A 26205-nucleotide genomic window follows, 5' to 3' on the forward strand; every position below is an offset into this window, starting at 1 on the left:
TTCTCTGAAATTTGCAGCCAGGGCACACTCATTCCATTGAGTAAGCACCGACCATTTCCGAAATTTTTGACAATACACCTCAGCTTCATCCTGACCCTGAGAGAGAGCCAGCAAGGCCTTTTCTGCCTGGTTCTCAAGATTAGGTTCCTCATAAAGCAATCCAAGCGCCAGAAAAAACGCATCCACATTCAGCAATGCAGGATCTCCTGGCACCAGGGAGAAAGCCCAATCTTGAGGGTTGCCACGTAACAGGGAGATAACAATTCTAACTTGCTGAGCGGAATCACCAGAGGAACGAGGTCTCAAAGAAAGAAATAATTTACAATTATTCTTAAAATTCAGAAACCTAGATCTATCTCCAGAAAAAAACTCAGGAATAGGTACTTTTGGCTCAGACATAGGACTGTGAACAACAAAATCCTGAATGCTTTGCACCCTTGCAGCAAGATGATCCACACTAGAAGTCAGACTCTGAATATCCATGTCTGCAGCTGAACTCAAAGCCACCCAGAGATTAAGGGGAGGAGAGAAGCAGGACACACTGCAGAGCAGAAAAAAAAAATTGAACTCAAGATTTCTCTTATCCCACTTTTGCGATGCATTTAACACTTTTGGCCTGTTGTACTGTTATGATCCTCAGTGTCTTAGGATCACAAATCTAACCAGCAAGTAGAAGATAATAGGACGAGCTCTGGGGATGTGGTAACTGGACTGACCGCAAAATCTGATCCTAACCGCACACACTATAGGCAGCCGTGGAACGTTTCCTGAAATCCTAGACGTCTCTTCATGGCCTGAGAAACTGACTACCCTGTTGTGAATTCTGTTTGTGGGCTCCCCCGGTGGTGTTTTATGGTATTGCCACTTATTTGCCTTCTTCTATCCTTGATCACCTGTTGACACCCATTAGGGGAGTTTCCTATTTAAGGCTGCTTGGCTGCTGGTCCGATGCCGGCCAACAATTTATCAGTAGCATTCTGTTGCATTCTCCTGCCTCAAGATCCTGTTCAGCTAAGTTGAATTTTGTTTCTAGTTAATGCTATTTTTGTCCAGCTATTTGCAATGTTACTCTCTGTAGCTGGAAGCTCTCGTGGACTGAAATTGCCACTCCAGTGGCATGAGTTGTCACTGGAGTTTTAAAGTAATTTCAGGATGGTGTTTTTGAGTAGTGTTTTGAAGTTGACCGTGAAGTGACTCTTTCCTGTACTTCTGCTATCTAGTAAGCGGACCTCACTGTGCTAAATCTGCTGTTCATCCTACGTATGTCTTTTCCTCTTGACTCACCGTCAATATCTGTGGGGGCCTGCTATCTCCTTTTGGGGTTCATCTCTGGAGGTAAGGCAGGCCTGTATATTCCTCTGATAGGGGTAGTTAGATCTCCGGCTGGCGCGTGGTGTCTAGGGCATCGTAGGAAACACTCCCCGGCTACTTCCAGTGTTGTGTCAGGTTCAGGTCACGGTCACTTTAGTTCCCATCACCCGAGAGCTAGTCCGTTGTTATTTTGATTTCCCTGACATTGGGAAAATCATAACAGTTTGGCCGGCCCACATGTGTTAAAACTATGCACTAAAGCAGGAAAGGATATGAAAAGGTTTTTTTCCCTTCTGTGTTTGGAAAGTGCACCTTAGTGCTTATTTGTACTCCTTGCTTAAACTGCAGTCTTCAGCCTTTTTTTTTTTCCTCTCCTCTTAATCTCTGAATGGCTTTGGTTACACCTGTTTGAATCATGGATCCACAGAGTTTGGTTGTAGGTCTGAATAACCTGGCTACAAAAGTCCAGAACTTACAAGATTTTGTTATTCGTGCTCCAATGTCTGAACCTAAGATCCCTATGCCTGAATTTTTTACCGGAGACAGATCCCGTTTTTTGAATTTCAGAGAGAATTGTAAATTGTTTTTGTCTCTGAAATCTCACTCTGCTGGTGATCCTGCGCAACAGGTTAAAATTGTTATTTCTCTATTGCGGGGTGACCCACAAAGTTGGGCATTTGCATTGTCACCAGGGGATCCTGCGTTATTAAATGTAGATGCGTTTTTTCTGGCTTTGGGGTTACTTTATGAAGAACCTAATTTAGAGATTTTGGCTGAGAAAGCCTTGATAGCTCTTTCCCAAGGGCAAGATGAAGCTGAGATATACTGCCAGAAATTTCGTAAATGGTCGGTGCTTACTAAATGGAATGAGTGCGCTCTAGCAGCTAATTTCAGAGAAGGTCTCTCTGATGCCGTGAAGGATGTCATGGTGGGGTTCCCTGTGCCTACAGGTCTGAATGATGCCATGAAATTGGCTATCCAGATTGATCGGCGTTTACGGGAGCGCAAATCTGTGCACCATATGGCGGTATCTTCTGAGCAAAAATCTGTGCACCATATGGCAGTATCTTTTGAGCAAAAACCTGTGCACCATATGGCGGTATCTTCTGAGCAAAAACCTGTGCACCATATGGCGGTATCTTCTGAGCAAAAACCTGTGCATCATTTGGCGGTGACCTCTGAAAAGGCACCAGAGCATATGCAATGCGATAGTGTATTGTCTAGAGGCGAACGACAGAATTACAGGCGCAAAAATGGGTTGTGCTTCTATTGTGGAGATCCAGCTCATGTTATATCAGCATGCTCTAAACGCATAAAGAAGGTTGATAAAAAGGTTGATAAATCTTTTTCTATGGGTACCTTGCAGTCTAAATTTCTTTTGTCCGTGACATTGATTTGTACTTTATCATCTGTTACTGTGGATGCTTATGTGGATTCTGGCGCCGCTCTGAGTCTCATGGATTGGTCCTTTGCCAAGCGTTGTGGGTTTGATTTAGAGCCTCTGGAGGTTCTCAATCCTGTGTCCTTTCGTTTGGACCTCCCAGCATCTTTTACTATTCATAATGTTTTTCATCGGTCATTATTGCGGAGGTATGAGGTGCCGGTTGTTCCGTCTGCTGATCCTCCTGCTCCTGTGCTGGTTGAGGGTGAGTTGGAGTATGTGGTGGAAAAGATCTTGGACTCCCGTGTTTCCAGACGGAAACTTCAGTATCTGGTTAAGTGGAAAGGCTATGGTCAGGAGGATAATTCTTGGGTGACTGCATCTGATGTTCATGCTCCTGATTTGGTTCGTGCATTCCATAGTGCTCATCCGGATCGCCCTGGTGGTTCTGGTGAGGGTTCGGTGTCCCCTCCTTAAGGGGGGGGTACTGTTGTAAATTCTGTTTGTGGGCTCCCCCGGTGGTGTTTTATGGTATTGCCACTTATTTGCCTTCTTCTATCCTTGATCACCTGTTGACACCCATTAGGGGAGTTTCCTATTTAAGGCTGCTTGGCTGCTGGTCCGATGCCGGCCAACAATGTATCAGTAGTAGTGTTGAGCGATACCGTCCGATACTTGAAAGTATCGGTATCGGAAAGTATCGGCCGATACCGGCAAAATATCGGATCCAATCCGATACCGATACCCGATACCAATACAAGTCAATGGGACTCATGTATCGGACGGTATTCCTGATGGTTCCCAGGGTCTGAAGGAGAGGAAACTCTCCTTCAGGCCCTGGGAACCATATAAATGTGTAAAAGAAAGAATTAAAATAAAAAATATCGCTATACTCACCTGTCCGACGCAGCCGGGACTTCAGCGAGGGAACCGGCAGCGTTGTTTGTTTAAAATTCGCGCTTTTACTTGGTTACGTGAATTCCCGGCTTGTGATTGGTCAGGGCGGCCATGTTGCCGGGACGCGGACCAATCACAGCAAGCCGTGACGAAATTACGTCACGGCTTACTGTGATTGGTCCGCGTCCCGGCAACATGGCGCCGTGACCAATCATAAGCCGGGACGTCACTGGAGGCTGGACACGCGCGCTTTTTAAAAAAGTGCGCAAGTCCAGCCTCCCGTGACGTCACGGCTTGTGATTGGTTAATGGCGTCCATGTTGCCGGGACGCGGACCAATCACAGCAAGCCGTGACGTAATTTCGTCACGGCTTACTGTGATTGGTCCGCGTCCCGGCAACATGGCGCCGTGACCAATCATAAGCCGGGACGTCACTGGAGGCTGGACACGCGCGCTTTTTAAAAAAGTGCGCAAGTCCAGCCTCCCGTGACGTCACGGCTTGTGATTGGTTAATGGCGGCCATGTTGCCGGGACGCGGACCTATCACAGCAAGCCGTGACGTAATTTCGTCACGGCTTACTGTGATTGGTCCGCGTCCCGGCAACATGGCCGCCCTGACCAATCACAAGCCGGGAATTCACGTAACCAAGTAAAAGCGCGAATTTTAAACAAACAACGCTGCCGGTTCCTTCGCTGAAGTCCCGGCTGCGTCGGACAGGTGAGTATAGCGATATTTTTTATTTTAATTCTTTCTTTTACACATTTTTACATTAATGTTGTTTCGATACCGATACCCGATATCACAAAAATATCGGATCTCGGTATCGGAAATTCCGATACAGCAAGTATCGGCCGATACCCGATACTTGCAGCATCGGAATGCTCAACACTAATCAGTAGCATTCTGTTGCATTCTCCTGCCTCAAGATCCTGTTCAGCTAAGTTGAATTTTGTTTCTAGTTAATGCTATTTTTGTCCAGCTATTTGCAATGTTACTCTCTGTAGCTGGAAGCTCTCGTGGACTGAAATTGCCACTCCAGTGGCATGAGTTGTCACTGGAGTTTTAAAGTAATTTCAGGATGGTGTTTTTGAGTAGTGTTTTGAAGTTGACCGTGAAGTGACTCTTTCCTGTACTTCTGCTATCTAGTAAGCGGACCTCACTGTGCTAAATCTGCTGTTCATCCTACGTATGTCTTTTCCTCTTGACTCACCGTCAATATCTGTGGGGGCCTGCTATCTCCTTTTGGGGTTCACCTCTGGAGGTAAGGCAGGCCTGTATATTCCTCTGATAGGGGTAGTTAGGTCTCCGGCTGGCGCGTGGTGTCTAGGGCATCGTAGGAAACACTCCCCGGCTACTTCCAGTGTTGTGTCAGGTTCAGGTCACGGTCACTTTAGTTCCCATCACCCGAGAGCTAGTCCGTTGTTATTTTGATTTCCCTGACATTGGGAAAATCATAACACTACCCCTAAAGAGAAAGTAAAGACCTCACTTGCCTCAGAGAAATAACCCCTGAGATATAGAAACCCCCCACAAATAATAACGGTGAGTTAAGAGGAAAAGACAAACGCAGAGATGAAACAGGTTAAGCAAATGAGGCCCGCTAACGCTAGATAGCAGAAAATAGCAAGGGATCTGTGTGGTCAGTAAAAAACCCTATGCAAAAATATCCACGCAGAGAGTGCGAGAACCCCCACACCAACTAACGATGTGGGGGGAGCAACTCAGCACCCCAGAGCACCAGCAAGCAGGGAAATCACATATTAGCAAGCTGGACAAAACCCATCATATACTAGGAAACATCTTGAACACAGATGAGCAAAAATAAGCAAACAAAACTTAGCTTCTCTTGGAGAGACTGATAACGGATGTAGACAGGAGCAATCAGAATAGCACTGAATACAACGACAACAGGCAAGGAATGAAGGACCAGGTGGATTAAATAGGAAACCTAACTAGCAGATGACGAGACAGCTGATCCCAGCCAGAACCTGCAAAATAACAAAAAGAGCCACCAGGGGGAGCCCAAAGAGAGAACTCACACAGTACCACTCACGACCACAGGAGGGAGCCCGGAAACAGAGTTCACAACAGATGCTGGAAGGCCAGCCAATCACAGTAATGCCATATCAAAGATGGCGCTGGCATTACTGTGATTGGCAAGCGAGCCCAGCATGTTCATTGGCTGCAAATAAAGCGGCAAACATGCGGGGCAGGTCACTCGAATATACCGAGGCAAATATCTAATTACGTGAAGAGTAATGAATACCCCAAATAACATACTTTTCGTGCGAGTAATGAATAGTGGCTAAATGTATTCGCTCATCACTAATAATATGCAATATGTAAACTAGGGGGTAGGTCACTGAGGGATCAGTGACCTGTCAGAAGTCATACACATGAATACCTAAGCAGAGCACCACATGAAGACTTCCACATAGGCAGCCCTGAAGCACAAGCATATCATTAACTCAAAACTGAAAATAAAGATTAAAGGGAACCTGTCAGTTTTGTGAAATAGCAGCTAAAAATATCACCTTATTCAGAGTCTTCTATGCATTGCCTAAATCCTTATATAACCCCCTGACTCCCCTTGTATACTCCCGAAAACCTATTTGTAATTTCTCCCGCGCTGTATTGTAATCTTCTCGGTCCTGTCCGATGGGCATGGTTTCGGGCCTTTGCATCCCTCCCCCTGGCTTCTGCTCGCCATCCTCCTGACGGATAATGATCCACATCACAATGTGACATATCGCACCTGCTCAGAAATATTGCATTTTGCACCTGCGCAGTATCCTTTGACCAGCTGCTGGCAAAGTCAAGAAATAGAAGTGCGCATGCGCTGGCAAATGTAGTTCCAGTACATGAGCTGGAAATATGTGTGTCGGTGCATGACACTTCTGATTTTCAGCTTTGACTGCATTTGGCAAAGCATACTGCTCAGGCGCAAGAGACAATATTTCTGAGCAGGCGTGAGATGTTGCACAGCGCAAGAGGCGAGCCATAGCCGATAGGAGTGATGTAGAGGCCCGAAACCACACCCATCGGACCGGACTGAGAAGATTACCATACAGTGTGGGAGAAATTATAAAGTTGTTTTGGGAGTATACAAGAGGAGTCAGGGGTTATATAAGGATTTAGGGAATGTATAGCAGAAGCTGAATAAGGTGTTATTTCTAGCTGCTATGTCACAAAACTGATGACAGGTTCTTTTTAAACAACCACAATATGAATTTCATCAACCAAGGTATCATTTTAATCAATGTAACGGTGCCAACCTGACAGTATTTGTAGGTTACGGTGCAAAATCCTCATTCCAAAATCCTGTTGACAGTTTCCCTTTTAAGTCTTGTCTTAAAGGGAACCTGTCACCTGAATTTTGGCGGGACCAGTTTTGGGTCATATGGGCGGGGTTTTCGGGTGTTTGATTCACCCTTTCCTTACCCGCTGGCTGCATGCTGGCCGCAATATTGGATTCAAGTTCATTCTCTGTCCTCCGGAGTACACCCCAGCGCAAGGCAATATTGCCTTGCGCAGGCGTGTACTCTGGAGGACAGAGAATGAACTTCAATCTAATATTGCGGCCAGCATGCAGCCAGCGGGTAAGGAAAGGGTGAATCAAACACCCGAAAACCCTGCCCATATGACCCTAAACTGGTCCCGCCAAATTCAGGTGACAGGTTCCCTTTAAAGATGTTAAATGCTGCTCAATGGGGTTTTAGATCTGGTTATTGACTCCTCCATTGCAGAATATTCCAATTATTTGCCTTAAAAACCTCTTGGGTTGCTTTCACAGAAAATTTTGATTAATTGTGCATCTGAACTGTAAAGTGTCATCCAATCAACCTTGCTGCATTTGGTTGAATTAAAACAGAAAATATAGTCCTGCACACTTGGGAATCATCACAGCTGCTTCTGTCTGTAGTCATATCATGAATAAGCACAAGTGACCCATGGGAAGACACGCATGCTAATGCCATCACACTGTCTCTTCCATGTTTTACAGAGGATGTGTTGTACTTTTGATCATGAGCCATTCCAAGCCCTCTGGCTAGCTTCTTTAGATGTTTTTTCGTCTGCCTCTAATCTATCCTTTCTATATTTAAGGCTGATTAATGATTTGCACCTTGTGGTGAACCCACTGTATTTGTGCTCATGAAGTCTTCTCTTCATGGTAGACTTGGATACTGAAACACCTACTTCCTCAAGAGTGTTCTTCCCTTGGGTGGATGGTGTGAATGGGTTTTCCTTCACAGTAGAAAGGATTCTGTGATCATCCACCACAGCTGTCTTCGGTGGACCCCCAAGCCTTTTTAATTATCCTAGCTCACCAATGCTTTCTTTAATTTTTGCAGAATGAACCAAACTGTTGATTTGGCAGATCCGCCAGCTACATCATGCATCATCGGAGATTCCCATCATTCTCATCCTAAACATTTATGGAATATCCACATATTCTGACTCTTCAAGGCAGTATGAGTCTCTAAATCCTTAGCCATCAATCCATTACATAACTGTATGATTGTTGTACCCTCATGTCAGGTGTCCTCAGATAGTGCCAACTCAGCTACCCGTGACTTGTAATAAGAGTGCAGGAGAAACAGAGTTGATATTCTCTGGAATCTTGTATTAAATACAATGCAGCAGGTGGAAAGAGTAATCCCAAACAAAGAAGCATACATGTGCATCCAAAGATGGTTACAGCAAACTACCGTATATACTCGAGTATAAGCCGAGATTTTCAGCCCAAATTTTTGGGCTGAAAGTGCCCCTCTCGGCTTATACTCGAGTCATGATCGGTGGTGGGGTCGGCGGGTGAGGGGGAGAGGGCGCTGAGGCATACTTACCTAGTCCCGGCGATCCTGGCGCTCCCCCTGCCCGTCCCACGGTCTCCGGGTGCAGCAGCTCTTCCCCTGTTCAGCGGTCACGTGGGACCGCTCATTAGAGAAATGAATAGGCTGGTACACCCCCCATAGGGGCGGAGCCGCATAATTCATTTCTCTAATCAGCGGTGCCGGTGACCGCTGATAGAGGAAGAGGCTGCGGCACCGGAGACCAGCTGTCCGGGGGAAGGAGCGGGACGCCGGGAGCAGGTAAGTATGTCATATTCACCTGTCCTCGTTCCACACGCCGGGCGTCGCGCCATCTTCCCGGCGTCTCGCCATCTTCCCGGCGTCTCTCTGCACTGACTGTGCAGGTCAGAGGGCGCGATGACGCATATAGTGTGCGCGCCGCCCTCTGCCTGATCAGTCAGTGCAGAGAGACGCCGGGTAGATGGCGCCGAGGAGCTGCGGCAAGAGAGGTGAGTATGTGTTTTATTATTTTATTGCAGCAGCACAGCTATGGGGCAATAATGGACGGTGCAGAGCACTATATGGCACAGCTATGGGGCAATAACGGTGCAGAGCACTATATATATGGCACAGCTATGGGGCAACGGTGCAGAGCACTATATGGCACAGCTATGGGGCAATAATGGTGCAGAGCACTGTACGGCACAGCTATGGGGCAATGGTGCAGAGCACTGTATGGCACAGCTATGGGGCAATGGTGCAGAGCACTGTATGGCACAGCTATGGGGCAATGGTGCAGAGCACTATATGGCACAGCTATGGGGCAATAATGGTGCAGAGCACTGTACGGCACAGCTATGGGGCAATGGTGCAGAGCACTGTACGGCACAGCTATGGGGCAATGGTGCAGAGCACTGTATGGCACAGCTATGGGGCAATGGTGCAGAGCACTATATGGCACAGCTATGGGGCAATGGTGCAGAGCACTATATGGCACAGCTATGGGGCAATAATGGTGCAGAGCACTGTATGGCACAGCTATGGGGCAATGGTGCAGAGCACTGTATGGCACAGCTATGGGGCAATGGTGCAGAGCACTATATATATGGCACAGCTATGGGGCAATGGTGTAGAGCACTATATGGCACAGCTATGGGGCAATAATGGTGCAGAGCACTATATGGCACAGCTATGGGGCAATAACGGTGCAGAGCACTATATGGCACAGCTATGGGGCAATAATGGTGCAGAGCACTGTATGGCACAGCTATGGGGCAACGGTGCAGAGCACTATATGGCACAGCTATGGGGCAATAACGGTGCAGAGCACTATATGGCACAGCTATGGGGCAATAATGGTGCAGAGCACTGTATGGCACAGCTATGGGGCAACGGTGCAGAGCACTATATGGCACAGCTATGGGGCAATAACGGTGCAGAGCACTATATGGCACAGCTATGGGGCAATAATGGTGCAGAGCACTGTATGGCACAGCTATGGGGCAACGGTGCAGAGCACTATATGGCACAGCTATGGGGCAATAACGGTGCAGAGCACTATATGGCACAGCTATGGGGCAACGGTGCAGAGCACTATATGGCACAGCTATGGGGCAACGGTGCAGAGCACTATATATATGGCACAGCTATGGGGCAACGGTGCAGAGCACTATATATATGGCACAGCTATGGGGCAACGGTGCAGAGCACTATATATATGGCACAGCTATGGGGCAACGGTGCAGAGCACTATATATATGGCACAGCTATGGGGCAACGGTGCAGAGCATTATATACATGGCACAGCTTTATGTGGAGTATCTATGGGGCCATAATGAACGGTGCAGAGCATTATATGTGGCACAGCTTTATGTGGAGCATCTATGGGGCCATAATGAACGGTATGGAGTATCTATTTTTAATTTTGAAATTTACCGGTACCTGCTGCATTTTCCACCCTAGGCTTATACTCGAGTCAATAAGTTTTCCCAGTTTTTTGTGGCAAAATTACTTTATACTTATACTCGGGTCGGCTTATACTCGAGTATATACGGTAATAATGAAGAAGAAGGGAGGAGCAAGGGCTAACATCATCAACTACAGGAGAGACAAAGGGACAAATTTCAGAGGGCAAGCTTCTCCTTAGCAACAGCAGAATTAAAGGCATAACACAGAAAATACATAAGTTGTTCCCATTCATGGGACACGACACCACAGGATTTGTCAGAAATGTATAGCAGATGCTGATCCCACTAATAAGGACATGACATGCGCCACTCTCAGCCAAGAGATAGCAGAACCCCCTTTCATGTGTATAGCCATTTCTACCACCGCTACATAAAAAGCACCAGTGCTTCCCTCTCGAGATACTTGCGGGTCCCATTGGTGAGATCAATATATACTATCCATTTATGTAATATACATTGATATGGCATATGTGTACAAGATCAGTATACCCCTGTAAGCCTAAGGTCTGTAGTGACGGAATTAATGTGGATTTGAGGTGAAGATTCCACACCATGTGTTCAGAGAAGCTTTCAGAACAATACATGTGAAGAAATCAATTTTCTTAGGATATGAAAAAATGGCCTTCTGTCCTTGTTTGTGTCCTAGGAAACTGGGTAAAAATTAAATAGGGTGGAGACACCAAAGGGCAGTTTTGCACAAGGCGATGTTAGGTATGAGAATATCTGGATGTGTCACAGAATACAGTGGGGTAAATAAGTATTTGATACACTGCCAATTTTGCAAGATTTGCGCCACCTACAAAGAATGGAGAGGTCTGTAATTTTTATTGTAGTGTAAGATGGCTGCTGGACGAGTCCTTGAAGGGAGATATGTGTCATCGTGGCTATTAGCTGCGGTGATGTGAGCTCAGAAATATGTTCCAGCAAGTATAGTGCAGAGAGAGTTATTTTGGCCGTTCCACGGCCGGGTTTTACGAGTGGTCATAAGAGATGGGTGGGAATGACTGCTCACATATCCCAACCCCAGGGGTGTGGTTTTGCTAATAAAATAGAAGCCAGGTGTCTCATTCAGTGTCTGTGGCTGGAGGTGTGGAGACCTTCAGTGTGTGTGCCAAAGACACTGACCTGAGCGGGCAGACCCGCAGTATTATATGGACTGTTTATCTTTCTGTTTGCCTTCCTTTTATTACTGGAAAAAGCTGTTTATTTGTTTTGGATAGCCAGAGTGATTGATTCAGTTTTTAATAAACTTGCCTGGATATTTCAACAACACTGCTTCCTGTGCCTACCTCAACCGCAGCTGAGTGAGTACAGACTCCTACAGTAGGTACACTTCAACTATGAGAGACAGAATTGTATGATTTTTACATAATTGATATGCATTTTATTGCATGAAATAAGTATTTTATACAATAGAAAAACAGACCTTAATATTTTGTACAGAAACTTTTGTTTGTAATTACAGAGGTCAGATGTTTCCTGTAGTTCTTAACCAAATTTTGGCCCACTCCTCCATACAGATGTTCTCCAGATCTTTCAGGTTTTGGAGCAGTCGCTGGGGAACATTGAGTTTCAGCTTCCTCCAAAGATATTTTATAGGGGTTTAGCTCTGGAGACTGACTAGGTGACTTGAGGACCTTGAAATGCTTCTTACGGAGCCACTCCTCAGTTGCCGTGGCTGTGTGTTTTGGGTCATTGTCATGCTGGAAAACACAGCCACAACCCTCCTTCAATGCTCTTACTCAGAAGTTATTGGCCAAAATCTTGCGATAATGGCCCCATCCATCCTCCCTACAACATGGGGCTGTCATACTGTCCCCTTTGCAGAAAAGCACCCCCAAAGTATGATGTTTCCCCCATCATGTTTCACAGTTGGAACAATGTTCTTGGGGTTGTGCTCATCCTTCTTCTCACTCCAAACACGATGAGTGGAGTTAATTCCAAAAATGTCTATTTTGGTCTCATCTGACCACATGACTTTCTCCCATGCCTTCTCTAGATCATCCAGATGGTTACAGGCAAACTTCAAACAAGCCTGGACATGACAGCCCTAGCATGCCCTGCAGGAGTTTAATCCATGACAGTGTAGTGTGTTACAAACGGTAATGTTTGTGACTGTGGTCCTAGGTCTCTTCAGGTCATTTACTAGGTCCTCCCATGTAGTTCTGGACTGATTCCTGACCCCTTTTAGAATCATCCTTACCCCACAAGGCAAGATCTCGGTATGGAGCCCCAGACCAAGGAAAATTGACAGTTATTTTGTGTTTCTTCCATTTTCTAATAATTGTGCCAACAGTTGTTGCCTTCATACCTAGATGCTTTCCTATTGTCATGTAGCCCATCTCAGTCTTGTGCAGGTCTACATTTTTGTCACTGGTGTCCTTAGACAGTTATGAATCCACCTGTCCGTAACCTTGTCAATCCCATACTTGGTCATTTTGCCATTTTTTCAATAAGGATAGTATGACATATTTTATAAAATGCTTTGCTTAAGTTAAGGTATACTACTGCATTTCCCTGATCTACCAAGTCAGTGATTCCATCATAGAAGTAAATGTTATTAGTCTGGCAAGATTTGTCTGCTACAAACCCATGCTGGCTCTGGTTAATTACTGTATTCTTATCCAAACAGTTGTTGCCTTCTCACCTAGATGATTTCCTATTGTCTTGTAGCCCATCTCAGCCTTGTGCAGGTCTAAAATTTTGTCCCTGGTGTCCTTAGACAGTTTTGAATTCACCTAACCGTAACCTTGTCAATCCCATACTTTGTCATTTTGTCATTTTTAAAATAAGTATAGTATGACATTTTATAAAATGCTTTGCTTAAGTTAAGATATACTACCACATTTCCCTGATCTACCAAGTCAGTGATTCCATCATAGAAGTAAATTTTATTAGTCTGGCATTATTTGTCTGCTACAAACCCATGCTGGCTCTGGTTAATTACTGTATTTGTATCCAATTACTTGCAAACATGCTGTTTTCAATAATTTGTTCATACTGTAGATCATTCCTGGTTTAAAAAGTAAGGTTCGCTGGCTCCGCCTTCTTTCCTTTTTTTAAGATGGGGACAATATTTGCCCTTCTCTAATCTTGTGGGACTTCTCCTGTTCTCCAGGGTTTTTCAAAGATTCTGGCTAGTGGTACTCTTTCAGTACTTTAGCATTTAATTAATCTGGACCAGGAGATTTAAATTAGCTAAGTAATCCCTAACAAACTCTCTGCTTATAGATAGTGTGGATTATTTTTTTCCTTCAATAGCACAGTGAAGATCAGTTGAGGCTACTTTTGCTTCTAAGGATATGTTCAGACAATCAGCAAATGCTGCTGGATGAACGCTGCGTACTTGTGCAGCATCCAGATGTTACAGCATAGTGGATGGAATTTCAAGAAATCCTATGCCCACTAGGCATCCACAGACACTTGCGGCTCATCCGTGGAGATGGACATGCGAGGCATCTCTCCAGACCGTAGCATGTCAATTTTTCTTCTAGAGATGCTAGCCTCTGCGAGAAATTGTACCCATAGAATGTATTGAACGCGGTGAATCCGCACAATTCAGTGAACACATGCAGACTCACCTGCGTTCAATAGATGGCAGCGCTTTGAACGCAGCAAATGTGCCCTGCATCCAAAGTGCTGCCACTTCCGGATCATCTGCAGATCCTTAGAGAACACAGATGCAAAAAGTAGCAAAAAATAAGAAAAAAAACTATATTAATCCTCTATATAAATAGATGTTCCCGTAACCATATTAACCTAAAAGAAAAAAAGAAGTCCTAAATCAAGTCACAAATTGCAGACATGATTGGGTCCATGTGGCTCTCCACATGGCAGACAGATGCTGCACCTGCCTGCTACTTTCATGAACTAGTCTGGTCTGAAAATCAGACTAATCTACCTCATCCTGTGATTCAGGTCTGTGTGAAAAGTAGTCCATATGCACTAGCATATAGGCTAATATTGTCCGTGCTGTCCACATGAGATTTGTCTTCTAAATGGAAAGCACTCAGATGGAAAATATGTTCATATAAACATACCCCAACTTTTGGAAATTTCACTGAGGATATGCTGGGTATAAGCTACTAAATCTGTGGCTGAATTTCCTTCATTTCTGAATTAAGTCTGTTTCTTTGTGTGTGAATCTATTCATTTTTTATATTTCTGCAGTAGTTTTTGTCAAGATCCTGTAAAAGAAGCAGAATTTTTACCCAACTGTAAATAACCGTAAATCTTACCTGGTACCCAGAAATTTTGGCTGTTCTCCAGGAGCAGACACAGTTGTCTCCATTTTAAGGCTGTTCATATGTGCAAGAGAGATTACTGTAGCAGACACATACCAGGGAAGACCCATGAATGATGTCACAATGATCAATAAAGATATGCAGAAAAAATCCAGATGAAGACCTGCACCTTTCTGCAAAAGACAATATTTTCAAATAAAAAATATAATTAAATATTTGTATAAAATGGGATCTCTATGAAGTTTTAACACATAAAATACATGTTTCCTGTTATTTTTCTGCTTTTTTGGCACAGTAATTTTTTTAAAAGTGCATCATGCTATAGGTGTGACTTTTTTATATCACAAGCTTCTCTATTGGATTGAAAAACTATGTTCAAAAAGGTCTGAATAATTAGAATAAGCTAACAAAGAAATGCCTGTAAAGAAAACAATTGAAAATGATGGTGTTAAAACCCCCCCCAAAAACTGTGCTTTATAGGGTACCACTGCCCAGATTAGAGAGGATGGGCGGGCAGGGCCTGGACAGCATGTGAAGAAATGTTTTACACAGCTCCTGCTTTCCATCCTGAAAGATCCTCGATTACCCAGCTTTGGACTCAGTCCAGCAGCCCAGACCAGTGTGTCTCTTCTAACTGCAGTCTGTGCTCCAGGGACATGGCTGAGGAGATAAATTATGACACACAGCAGGAAAGTGGGAGAGGAGACCCGGGAAGATGACTCCTCCAAAATGGCTCCTACACAAGGTACTCCAGCCCCAGATAGAGCAGCAGATGCTGCTGTGAGACTAGAAAGTTTTGCAAGAGTCTCTGTGACTCTCCCTGTGGTCTGAGGCACAAACAGGCTTGAAGAATGCTCACAATAGCACTTAGCAGCAACTGGGGTTGGAAAAAGAGTTCCAAGATGGTAACATGGTGCAGACACTCACATACATCATGTGAGGAAAGATCACCCCTGCAGACCAAAGGGAGCAAGTCTGTGCTATGTGCTCCCCCAAAGCATGATGTTCCTGAACCAAGTATGAGAAATGTATTTGCAGTAGGCTCCTTGACTAACACCATAGCTCCCAACCGTCCCTCATTGTGCGGGACTGTCCCGGATTTGATGCTTTGCCCCGCAGTCCCGCACGGGACGCTCTGATCCCGCAGACAGCAGGAAAAGCGAACTGACACGCCCCCTTGGCTTAACACAGGGGCGTGGCTTAACACAAGTCCTGGGTCACCTCCCGACTGACCAACCCCCCCGCGCCCCCCCGGACACGTGGTACCGCTCATTAAGGTCATGAATATGCGCATATTCATGACCTTAATGAGCGGTATCATGTGACCGCTCACGCAGGAAGAAGCCGCTGCGCCGGGAGTTGGGACAGAGCGAGAGGGATGTCGGCGCGGCTGTGCAGTGTGGCACAGGTGAGTATGGTGGCACAGGTGAGTATGGGACGGGGGACGGGGGGATGAAGGAGGACATAAGCCGGCGCGCCATGCAAGATGGGAGCGGAAGCGGGAGCGGGGGGGTGGAGAGATAAGCCATGCATTCAGGGGGGAATATAGCCATGCATCCAGGGGGAAATATGAGTCATGCATTCAGGGGGGATATGAGCCATGCAATGATGCATTCAGGGGGGGAATATGAGCCATGCATTCGGGGGGGGGAATATGAGCCATGCATTCAGGGGGGGAATATGAGCCATGCATTCGGGGGGGAATATGAGCCATGCATTCGGGGGGGGGGGATATGAGCCATGCATTCGGGGGGGGGGAATATGAGCCATGCATTCAGGGGGGGGGAATATGAGCCATGCATTCAGGGGGGGAATATGAGCCATGCATACTGGGGGGGAAATATGAGCCATGCATATGGGGGGGGGAATAGGAGCCATGCATACGGGGGGGAATATGAGCCATGCATACAGGAGGGGGGATATGAGCCATGTATATGGGATGGGAGGGAGATGAGCCAAGCATACAGGAGGGGGGTCATTATACAGTATTGAGCATCATGTGGGATCATTATACAGTATGGAGAACTGTGTGGCCATTATACAGTATTGAGCATCATGTGTGGTCATTATACAATATGGAGCATCATGTGCGGTCATTATACAATATGGAGCATCATGTGCGGTCATTATACAGTATGGAGCATCATGTGCGGTCATTACACAGTATGGAGCATCATGTGTGGCCATTATACAGTATGGAGCATCATGTGCGGTCATTATACAATATGGAGCATCATGTGCGGTCATTATACAGTATGGAGCATCATGTGTGGCCATTATACTGTATGGAGCATCATGTGTGGTCATTATTCAATATGGAGCATCATGTGCTGTAATTATACAATATGGAGCATCATGTGCAGTCATTATACAGTATGGAGCATCATGTGCGGTCATTATACAGTATGGAGCATCATGTGCGGTCATTATACAGTATAGAACAACATGTGCGGCCATTATACAATATGGAGCATCATGTGCAGCCATTATACAGTATGGAGCATCATGTGCAGTCATTATACAGAATGGAGCATCATGTGCGGTCATTATACAGTATGGAGCATCATGTGCGGTCATTATACAGTATGGAGCATCATATGCGGCCATTATACAGTATTGAGCATCATGTGTGGCCATTATACAGTATGGAGCACTGTGTGGCCATTTTTTTTGTTTAATTATTGTATATGAAACAGTGTGATCAGCAGTGCTAAATGGGTGTGGTTGGGACGTGGATATGGGTGTGACTAATTATGAATGGGTGTGGTCAGAGGTGTGGCCTAAAATTTGCTGCTGCAAACTTTGTCCCTCTTTCCCATCTTCAAAAGTTGGGAGGTATGCTAACACTACTTTAGCATCACTTAGTGAACAAATGGATAGCATGAAGGAGGATATTCACTGTATTAAACAGGACCTCCATACAATAAGTGAAAGAGTAGAGGAGCTGGAGGAGAGGGTTAAGAAAAATGATAATTACTTACGGGTAATTTGATTTTACAGAACCATGACAGCGCCGCACGTGAGAGATGGCATCCGCCCCCAGGAACAGGAAACCTGCAGCAGAGATAAAAGAATGGGGCGGCCCTTCTCTCCTCAGTTTGTTTCAGAGTATGGAAGATGACCGCTTTGTCAGTACACACTCATGTATTATATTTACATTGTATAGCTCTTTATAGAGTATATATATATATATATATATATATATATATATATATATATATATATTTACCTATATATAAAAAACTTCTCTTTTTTTTTTGTGAATCACACAACCATCACCAAGACAGGGCGGGAATTAATGTGGTGCTGTCATGGTTCTGGAAAATCAAATTACCCGGAAGTAATTATAATTTTTTCTCTTCACCATGACAGCACCGCACGTGAGAGGAAGAAATAGAAGACTCCTAGGGTGGGACAACAGCAGATAATACCTTTCTCCCGAAAGACAAGTTTGATAGACCTAAGTCTAGCCTATAATGTCTGAAGAAGGTAGAGGGTGAAGACCACACTGCTGCTCTACAAATCTGTTCCACCGAAGCATTTGCCCTTTCCGCCCAGGATGTGGCAATAGCACGCGTGGAGTAGGCCGTAACACCCTGTGGGGGAACTTGGCCAGAAGAGGAATATGAAAGTGAAATAGCCGTACGCAACCACCGTGCAATAGTTGCCTTTGAGGCCTTTTTTCCCGTTTGTCCCCTGGAAGGTGACAAAAAGGGCTGACGACTGACGCCAAGATTTTGTGGCTTCTATGTATTGAAGCAGGCAGCATCTGACATCAAGACAATGGAAGGTTTGCTCTCCCTGGGATTTTGGTTGAGGGCAGAATGAGGGCAAAATAATTTCCTGGTCCCTATGAAATTTTTAGTTGACCTTTGGTAGGAAGGCCGGGTCGGTTTTGATAACTACTTTGGCATCCTAGAAGGTAGTGTAAGGGGGGTTCACCGAAATAGCTTTCAGCTCGCAGGTACGTCGGGCTGAAGTTAAGGCAACCAGGAGGACAGTTTTTAGGGTTAAGGATTTAATTGAAATGGAATCGAGAGGCTCAAAGGGGGAACAGTTAGAGCATTTAAAACTAAATTTAGATCCCAGGGAGCCACCTTAGGTAATAATTTTGAGGGTCTAGATGTAAAAGAGGCTCAGATGAACCTATAGACCCAAGGGTGGTCAGCAAGTTTCTGATCAAACAGCGCACCCAGGGTGGAGACTTGCACCTTTAAGGTGCTAGTAGATAGCCCCCTCTCTAACCCTTTTTGGAGAAATTCTAGAATTTCTTTTACCGGGACTTCTTGGCTTGTCTCGGACAACTGTCGTCCCGAGAATTCCAGGAATTTCTGCCAAATTTTTTGGTATTTCTCTGAGGTGAACTTTTTCCTGCTAGCGAGCAACGTGGTCACCAAAGGGTTTGAGAATCCTTTTGCTAATAGAAGCCCCTTCTCAAGTTCCAGGCGGTGAGATGTAGCCTGTGTACTTGGGGATGTTGAACTGGTCCCTGGTGTAGGAGGTCCGAGGCATCCAGGAGGATCCACGGGTCCGAGATAGACATGCGTCTGAGCCACGTGAACCATGCCCTTTTCGGCCAAAAGGGAGCTATGAGGATCACTCGTGCCTTGTCTTCCCGAATTTTCTTGAGGACTGTCGGGATTAATGGTATCGGGGGAAATGCATACGCTAGATGGAAGTTCCATCGGTATAGAAACGCGTTCACTCCCTCCGGGTGTTCTCTTGGGTTCAGAGAATAGAACTTCCTCACCTTCCGATTCCGGCACATATTTTCCCAAATATTTCCTGGTTCAGGGACCACTCCCCTTGATGTAAAATGTGATGGCTTAAGAAGTCGGTTACTTGATTCTCTGACCCTTTTAAGTATGTTCCAGTTAAGGAAAGAAGGTTGTTCTCGGCCCATGTGAAAAGTTCTTTGGCTTCTGCCATAAGGGATGGTGATCTTGTGCCCCCTTGACGATTTATATAGGCTATCGTTGTGTTGTTGTCGGACAACACCACCACATGTCTTCCTTGTATCCCTTCTCCTATATGGAGAAGTGCTTTCCTTACCGCCGACAAATCTTTAGATTGGAGGACGCTGCTGTCATTGAGGCCCCCCATTGACCCTGAAGGACCTGATCCTCCAAGTGTGCTCCCCACCCCCATGGACTCCCATCAGTAGTAAGGACTACTGGATTCTGCACTGACCACGGCACTGTGCTGATTAAATTTTTTGTTCTCAGCCACCATTCTAGTGAGTCCTGAACTTTTGGAGATAGAAGAATTTTCCGATTCAGATTGTATGGATTCCTCATTTGTTCGGTTAGTATCTGCCATTGTAATTCTCGTGTGTGGCTTTGTGCCCAACCGTGTTGCTGGAATTGTTACCGTTAGAACTCCTAAGAGCGACATTGCATTCCGTAGTGAGATGGTCCGTTGTAGCTGGAACAGTTGTACTTTCTGTTAAATAGTTTGAATTTTCCTCTGTGGGAGGACACATACATTCCTGTTTGACTGAATCCAATAGGATCCCGAGGAATTCTTGAGTCTGTGTTGGGACAAGTCTTGATTTTTTCAGGTTTCTAATCCATCCTAATTTGGTCAGCACCTCCAGTACTCTTGCGACTGTTTTCTCACAATTTTCTTTGTTGTTTGCTATTATCAAAAAATTGTCCAAATAAGGTACCAGCATTATGTCTTCTTTCTTGATGAAGGACGCCACTTCGGAAATGATTTTTGTAAACACGCGGGGCGCTATAGCCACCCCGAAGGGAAGACATTGATATTGTAGATGGGTGGGCGTTTTTGCAAGGTTTACTACTAATCTCAGGTATTGTTGGTGTTGGACAGCGATTGGCACATGGTAGTAAGCATCTGTAAGATCGATCACTGCCATGTAACAGTTTGGGTCGAGTACTTTTATCGCCGTTCTTAGGGTCTCCATTTTGAATCTCTCTATTTGAATATAATGGTTTAGAGCCTTCAGGTTGAATATCACTCTCAGCGAGCCGTCTGGTTTTGGCGTTAGAAACAAGGTGCTGTAGAACCCTTTCCCTATCTCTTGATGAGGTACTCTTATTAATACTTCCTTTTGTATGAGGAGATGAACTTCTCTTTCTAGTGTGGCCTGATTTTTTTCGGCCACTTGGGTCATTATTACACGATTTGGCGGGAGGCTGGAGAACTTGAGTCTTAGACCTTCTGACAACAAGTTGGTTATCCATTGAGAAGCCAGCAGTGCTGCCCAGTTGTGGACAAACCATCGGAGTTTTCCCCCCACCGGAATTTTGGCATCATTGATGTTTGGGATCAGACTTGAGAGGAGGCTTGTTGAAAAGGAATCCCCTGTCTTTTCGATCTTTCCAGACTAGACCTGTCATCTGACCGGCCGCGGGTCCCTCTATATCCAGATCCACGAAAGGACGAACGAGAGGTTTCCCATCGGCGCCTAGGAAAGGGAGGAGGTGGAAATCGCTTCTTCATGTCCGATGCCTTCTCAAGGATCTCGTCTAGAGCCTCACCAAAAAGATATTGCCCTTCACAGGGTACCCCACAGAGTTTGACCTTTGATTGGAAGTCAGCCGTCCAATTTTTCAGCCACAATGCTCTACGACCCGAATTGGATAAAGCACATGCACGTGCGACACTTCTGACAGAATCAATTGAAGCATCTGCCAGGAATCTTGCGGTGCCCTGTAGAGAGGGTAATGCTTCAAGTAGTCTCTCTCTCAGGCATTTGTTTTTGATCTGGTCAGTTAGCTCCTCTAACCACTTGACCATAGCACGTGCTGTGTAAGTGGCAGCAAACCCGGGTTTAAATGACCATGTTGCTGCTTCCCAAGCCGATTTTAGAAAGGCATCTGCTTTCTTGTCGAGGGGGTCTTTTAGGGCTCCCATGTCCTCAAATGGCAATGCTACCCCTTAAGAGGTGCTGGCAATGGCAGCATCTAACTTAGGGGCCTTTTCCCACTTTTCACAGATCTCTTCATCAAAGGGGTACTTGCGCTTTAAGGCCTGAGGGATGGATATCTGACCGCGGCTCTTTAGGGGTCTCCACCCCCATGGTCGCTCTAACGAGTTTGAGCAGTTTCCCAATATCTTCAGACTGAAAATAAGGGTGGCCATACTCCTCATCCGAGGAGTCTAGGTCTGGGGCATCAGAGGGGGTTAATACTCCCAGTTCATCCCCTGAATCTACGTCCGACCCTTGTTCACTTGTTGGGGGAGGGGGGTTCCCTTTGCTGTATGATGTTTCAGCTGCTCCTTAACCGTTGATTTGACTTCCTCCCGTATAATCGTTTTAATATTTTGTAATAAGGAAGAAGATTCTTCTGCAACCGTTTTGTCAATACAAGGCTGGCAGATTTTATTGCTGTATAGTCTAGGGAGTGTTTCTTCACATTGTGCACAGACCCTATTTTTCTGTTTGGAGGTGGTTTTCCTTCCCTAAAAGACACATAGTGTACAGGGTATCAGTATGTGTGGTTTGACTTACAAAGGCACTCACCCCTCCAGGACCCCAGATACCGTGGTAGCTTGTGCCTCCTCAGACATTCTGGGTGCAGGCATCATCAGTGTGTCCGGATTCATCGCTGGTTCAGTCATCTTAGCAGGCAGATTGCCTGCTGTAAAGGACCAGCGATTCCTTTGGTTGCTCTATTATGTACCAGGAGAGGTGTGCACGCCTCTGGAACAAACTTCCGCCCGGAAGTGTCCAGCACACCGGCTCCCTCGGCGTGTGACGTCACTTCCGTGACCGGAAGTCGTCATCCTTCACTTCGGTGCCAGCGTTAGTGAAGGATACCCCCCTTATCCCCGGACCAGCCTTCTGCACAGAGCGGACTCTGGGGAGTCCAGCGAGGGGGAAAAAAGGCGCGGACACAGCAGCCTATTCACCCGGACAGCACCGCACGCAATGCCGCCGAGTATGGCTGGCCCCCCCCGCTGACCTCGGCCTCTGGACCAGTATCATCAGAGGGGGATCCCTCCGGAGGTAGGAGCTTCTGCGACAGGCATCCACCTGCAGGAACAGGAAACCAAACTGAGGAGAGAAGGGCCGCCCCATTCTTTTATCTCTGCTGCAGGTTTCCTGTTCCTGGGGGCGGATGCCATCTCTCACGTGCGGTGCTGTCATGGTGAAGGGAAAAATGGTCAGAACATTTTCCTACTGTTGGATAAAATTGCCGATTTAGAAAACAGGATGCACAAAAATAATATAAGGCTGGTGGGGGTCCCCGAATAAGTGGAAGGAAAGGATTCTGTGGGATTTTTTGAAAAGTGGCTATATAACACCAGATGAAAGGAGGCGCTCTTGTCAGTTTTTGCAATTGAACTGCATTGCATTGAATTGAATAGCAATTGCTCAGGATGCCCAGCAGACCCCTCCAACCAGGTGCTCCCCCACGTCCAGTCATTATCCGCATGCTGCACAACCGTGACAGACGCTATTCTAAGAACCACCAGGGAACATAAGATCTCTCTATTAATGGATATAAAACTTCCATTTACTCTGACTTTTCTGCAGAAATACAAAAAAAGCAAACACAAATTTTTGATATTAAAAAACTACTGAGAGAGGCTGTGTGCACACGTTGCGTTTTGTTCGCGTTTCTTTGCTATAAAAACACATAAAAATGCATACATTTGCATCCCATCAATTATAATGCATTCTGCAATTTTTGTGCACATAATGCGTTTTTTTCCGCTAAAAAAGCACATTGCGGTAAAAAACGCATCATGTTCATTAATTTTGCTGATTTTTCGCGTTTTTCCCGCTATTTAATGCATTGGGAAGCTCCGGAAAAAAACGCACAAAAAAACGCGTCAAAAACGCACAAAAAAGCATCAAAAACGAGAAAAAAAGCATGCGGATTTCTTGCAGAAAGTGTCTGGTTTTGGTCAGGAATTTTCTGCAAGAAGTCCTGATGTGTGCACATACACAGAGTCAAGTGCCCTACTCGATGCTTTATCCTGCTAAACTCTGAGAAGCTGCAAAAGGAGAGATACTGTACATATCTTTGAGACCCTGCATGATGCCTTGGTGTGGCTGGACAATAATGAAAAAGACCTATGGAACAGGCGTCCCAGAGAGGTGTATGATCCTGACACAAGAGGATGGTTGGGATTTCTTTTTTACCCTTTCCCTGCATCTAATATTTTTCAATTTATGTCAGTCTGTTCTATGGCAGGTAGTCACTTAATACCTGTTTAGATATGCGGAGTGGCTGGAATTCAAACCGACGGTATGCTATATAACAGAGGAAGCTCATCACACGACTCCAGAAACATACAAAGCCTCAATCTCCTTATTAGAAGAGGAATGTCTATTAAGTTGTTTGTGCTATTAGTTTTTTTATATGTACGGTACTTGGGTTAGGGAACTACTGTATGCATGATCAGCTACCTGCCAGTGTGCTCTCTGCAAGTGGAACAGTGATATTTTATGCTAGATACTTTGCTTTTTGTCCAAAATGTCCAAAAACATAAGTTTTATAGCGTGGAATGTTAGAGGACTGGATGACCCATCCAAGAGATGCGCAATATTTTTCTGGTTGCGTACTTACGAACCAGCAATAATGTGCTTAATGGAAACACACAGCATGCTGCGTTTGTCAGCGTACTGCGCAAAAAAATCGCCAATGAAAGTCTATGGGGGCGAGAAAAATACGGATTCCACACGGACCAGCAGTGTGACTTGCGAGAAATACGCAGCGGTGTTAGTGAAAAGTCGGTAATTCAATTGCCGGCTTTTCATTTCTCCTGCACAAACCCGACAGGATATGAGACATGGTTTACATACAGTAAACCATCTCATATCCCCCTTTTTTTGCATATTCCACACTACTAATGTTAGTAGTGTGTATGTGCAAAATTTCAGCGCTGTAGCTGCTAAAATAAAGGGTTAAATGGCGGAAAAAATTGGCGTGGGCTCCCGCGCAATTTTCTCCGCCAGAGTGGTAAAGCCAGTGACTGAGGGCAGATATTAATAGCCAGGAGAGGGTCCATGGTTATTGGCCCCCCCGTGGCTAAAAACATCTGCCCCCAGCCACCCCAGAAAAGGCACATCTGGAAGATGCGCCTATTCTGGCACTTGGCCCCTCTCTTCCCACTCCCTGTAGCGGTGGGATATGGGGTAATGAAGGGTTAATGCCACCTTGCTATTGGAAGGTGACATTAAGCCAGATTAATGATGGAGAGGCGTCAATTATGACACCTATCCATTATTAATCCAATTGTAGGAAAGGGTTAAAAAACACACACACACATGATTGAAAAGTATTTTAATGAAATAAACACAGCGGTTGTTGTAATAATGTATTGTTCTCTCAAATCCATTTGCAGTCCCTCGCTTGGCAACATAATAAACGCACAAGATACATACCTTCTGATGTACTGTCAGGTCCAACGATGTAATCCATCTGAAGGGGTTAACTAATATTACAAGCAGGAGCCCTGCTATAATGCAGCTGTGCTCCGTGCTTGTAATCCCCGGCGAATGAATGAAATGTAGGTCATTGACCTACATTTCCTTCAGTCGCGGTGATGCGCCCCCTGGTGGATGTCCTCATATGACCTGGAGCGTGGGAAAAAGTTCCCAGGCTGCAGTTCATGAGAACATCCACCAGAGGGCGCCTCACCGCGAATGAATGAAATGTAGGTCAATGACCTACATTTCATTCATTCGCAGGGGAATTACAAGCACGGAGCACAGCTGCATTATAGCAGGGCTCCTGCTTGTAATATTAGTTAACCCCTTCAGATGGATTACATCGTTGGACCTGACAGTACATCAGAAGGTATGTATCTTGTGCGTTTATTATGTTGCCAAGCGAGGGACTGCAAATGGATTTGAGAGAACAATAAATTATTACAACAACCGCTGTGTTTATTTCATTAAAATACTTTTCAATCATGTGTGTGTGTGTTTTTTAACCCTTTCCTACAATTGGATTAATAATGGATAGGTGTCATAATTGACGCCTCTCCATCATTAATCTGGCTTAATGTCACCTTCCAATAGCAAGGTGGCATTAACCCTTCATTACCCCATATCCCACCGCTACAGGGAGTGGGAAGAGAGGGGCCAAGTGCCAGAATAGGCGCATCTTCCAGATGTGCCTTTTCTGGGGTGGCTGGGGGCAGATGTTTTTAGCCACGGGGGGGCCAATAACCATGGACCCTCTCCTGGCTATTAATATCTGCCCTCAGTCACTGGTTTTACCACTCTGGCGGAGAAAATTGCGCGGGAGCCCACGCCAATTTTTTCCGCCATTTAACCCTTTATTTTAGCAGCTACAGCGCTGAAATTTTGCACATACACACTACTAACATTAGTAGTGTGGAATATGCAAAAAAAGGGGGATATGAGATGGTTTACTGTATGTAAACCATGTCTCATATCCTGTCGGGTTTGTGCAGGAGAAATGAAAAGCCGGCAATTGAATTACCGGCTGTTCACAGATATCGCGCTGAATGAAATCTAAATACAGAATATATATATATGTGTCTCAATGACATATATATATATATATATATATATATATATACTGTATATATGTTTTCCCTAACATTTGAGCACATAAATCCATTAGATGTCGGTTTTGCAAGCCTGCGCGAAAATCTCGCAGTACGG

At 45.4% G+C, this 26205-nt stretch overlaps 1 protein-coding gene across 1 annotated transcript in view; it reads right to left on the minus strand.

The window, feature by feature from the left end:
* The window catches only part of SLC4A9 (solute carrier family 4 member 9), a 1224185-nt gene that overhangs the window by 119488 nt on the left and 1078492 nt on the right, over nucleotides 1–26205 (minus strand). Inside the window, exon 16 of the mRNA XM_077265989.1 lies at nucleotides 14586–14764. Within this exon, the coding sequence (XP_077122104.1) occupies nucleotides 14586–14764 (179 nt within the window). The remainder of the gene's footprint in view (nucleotides 1–14585; nucleotides 14765–26205) is intronic.

Source organism: Ranitomeya variabilis, chromosome 5, assembly GCF_051348905.1.
Source record: "Ranitomeya variabilis isolate aRanVar5 chromosome 5, aRanVar5.hap1, whole genome shotgun sequence".
Lineage (NCBI taxonomy): Eukaryota > Metazoa > Chordata > Amphibia > Anura > Dendrobatidae > Ranitomeya > Ranitomeya variabilis.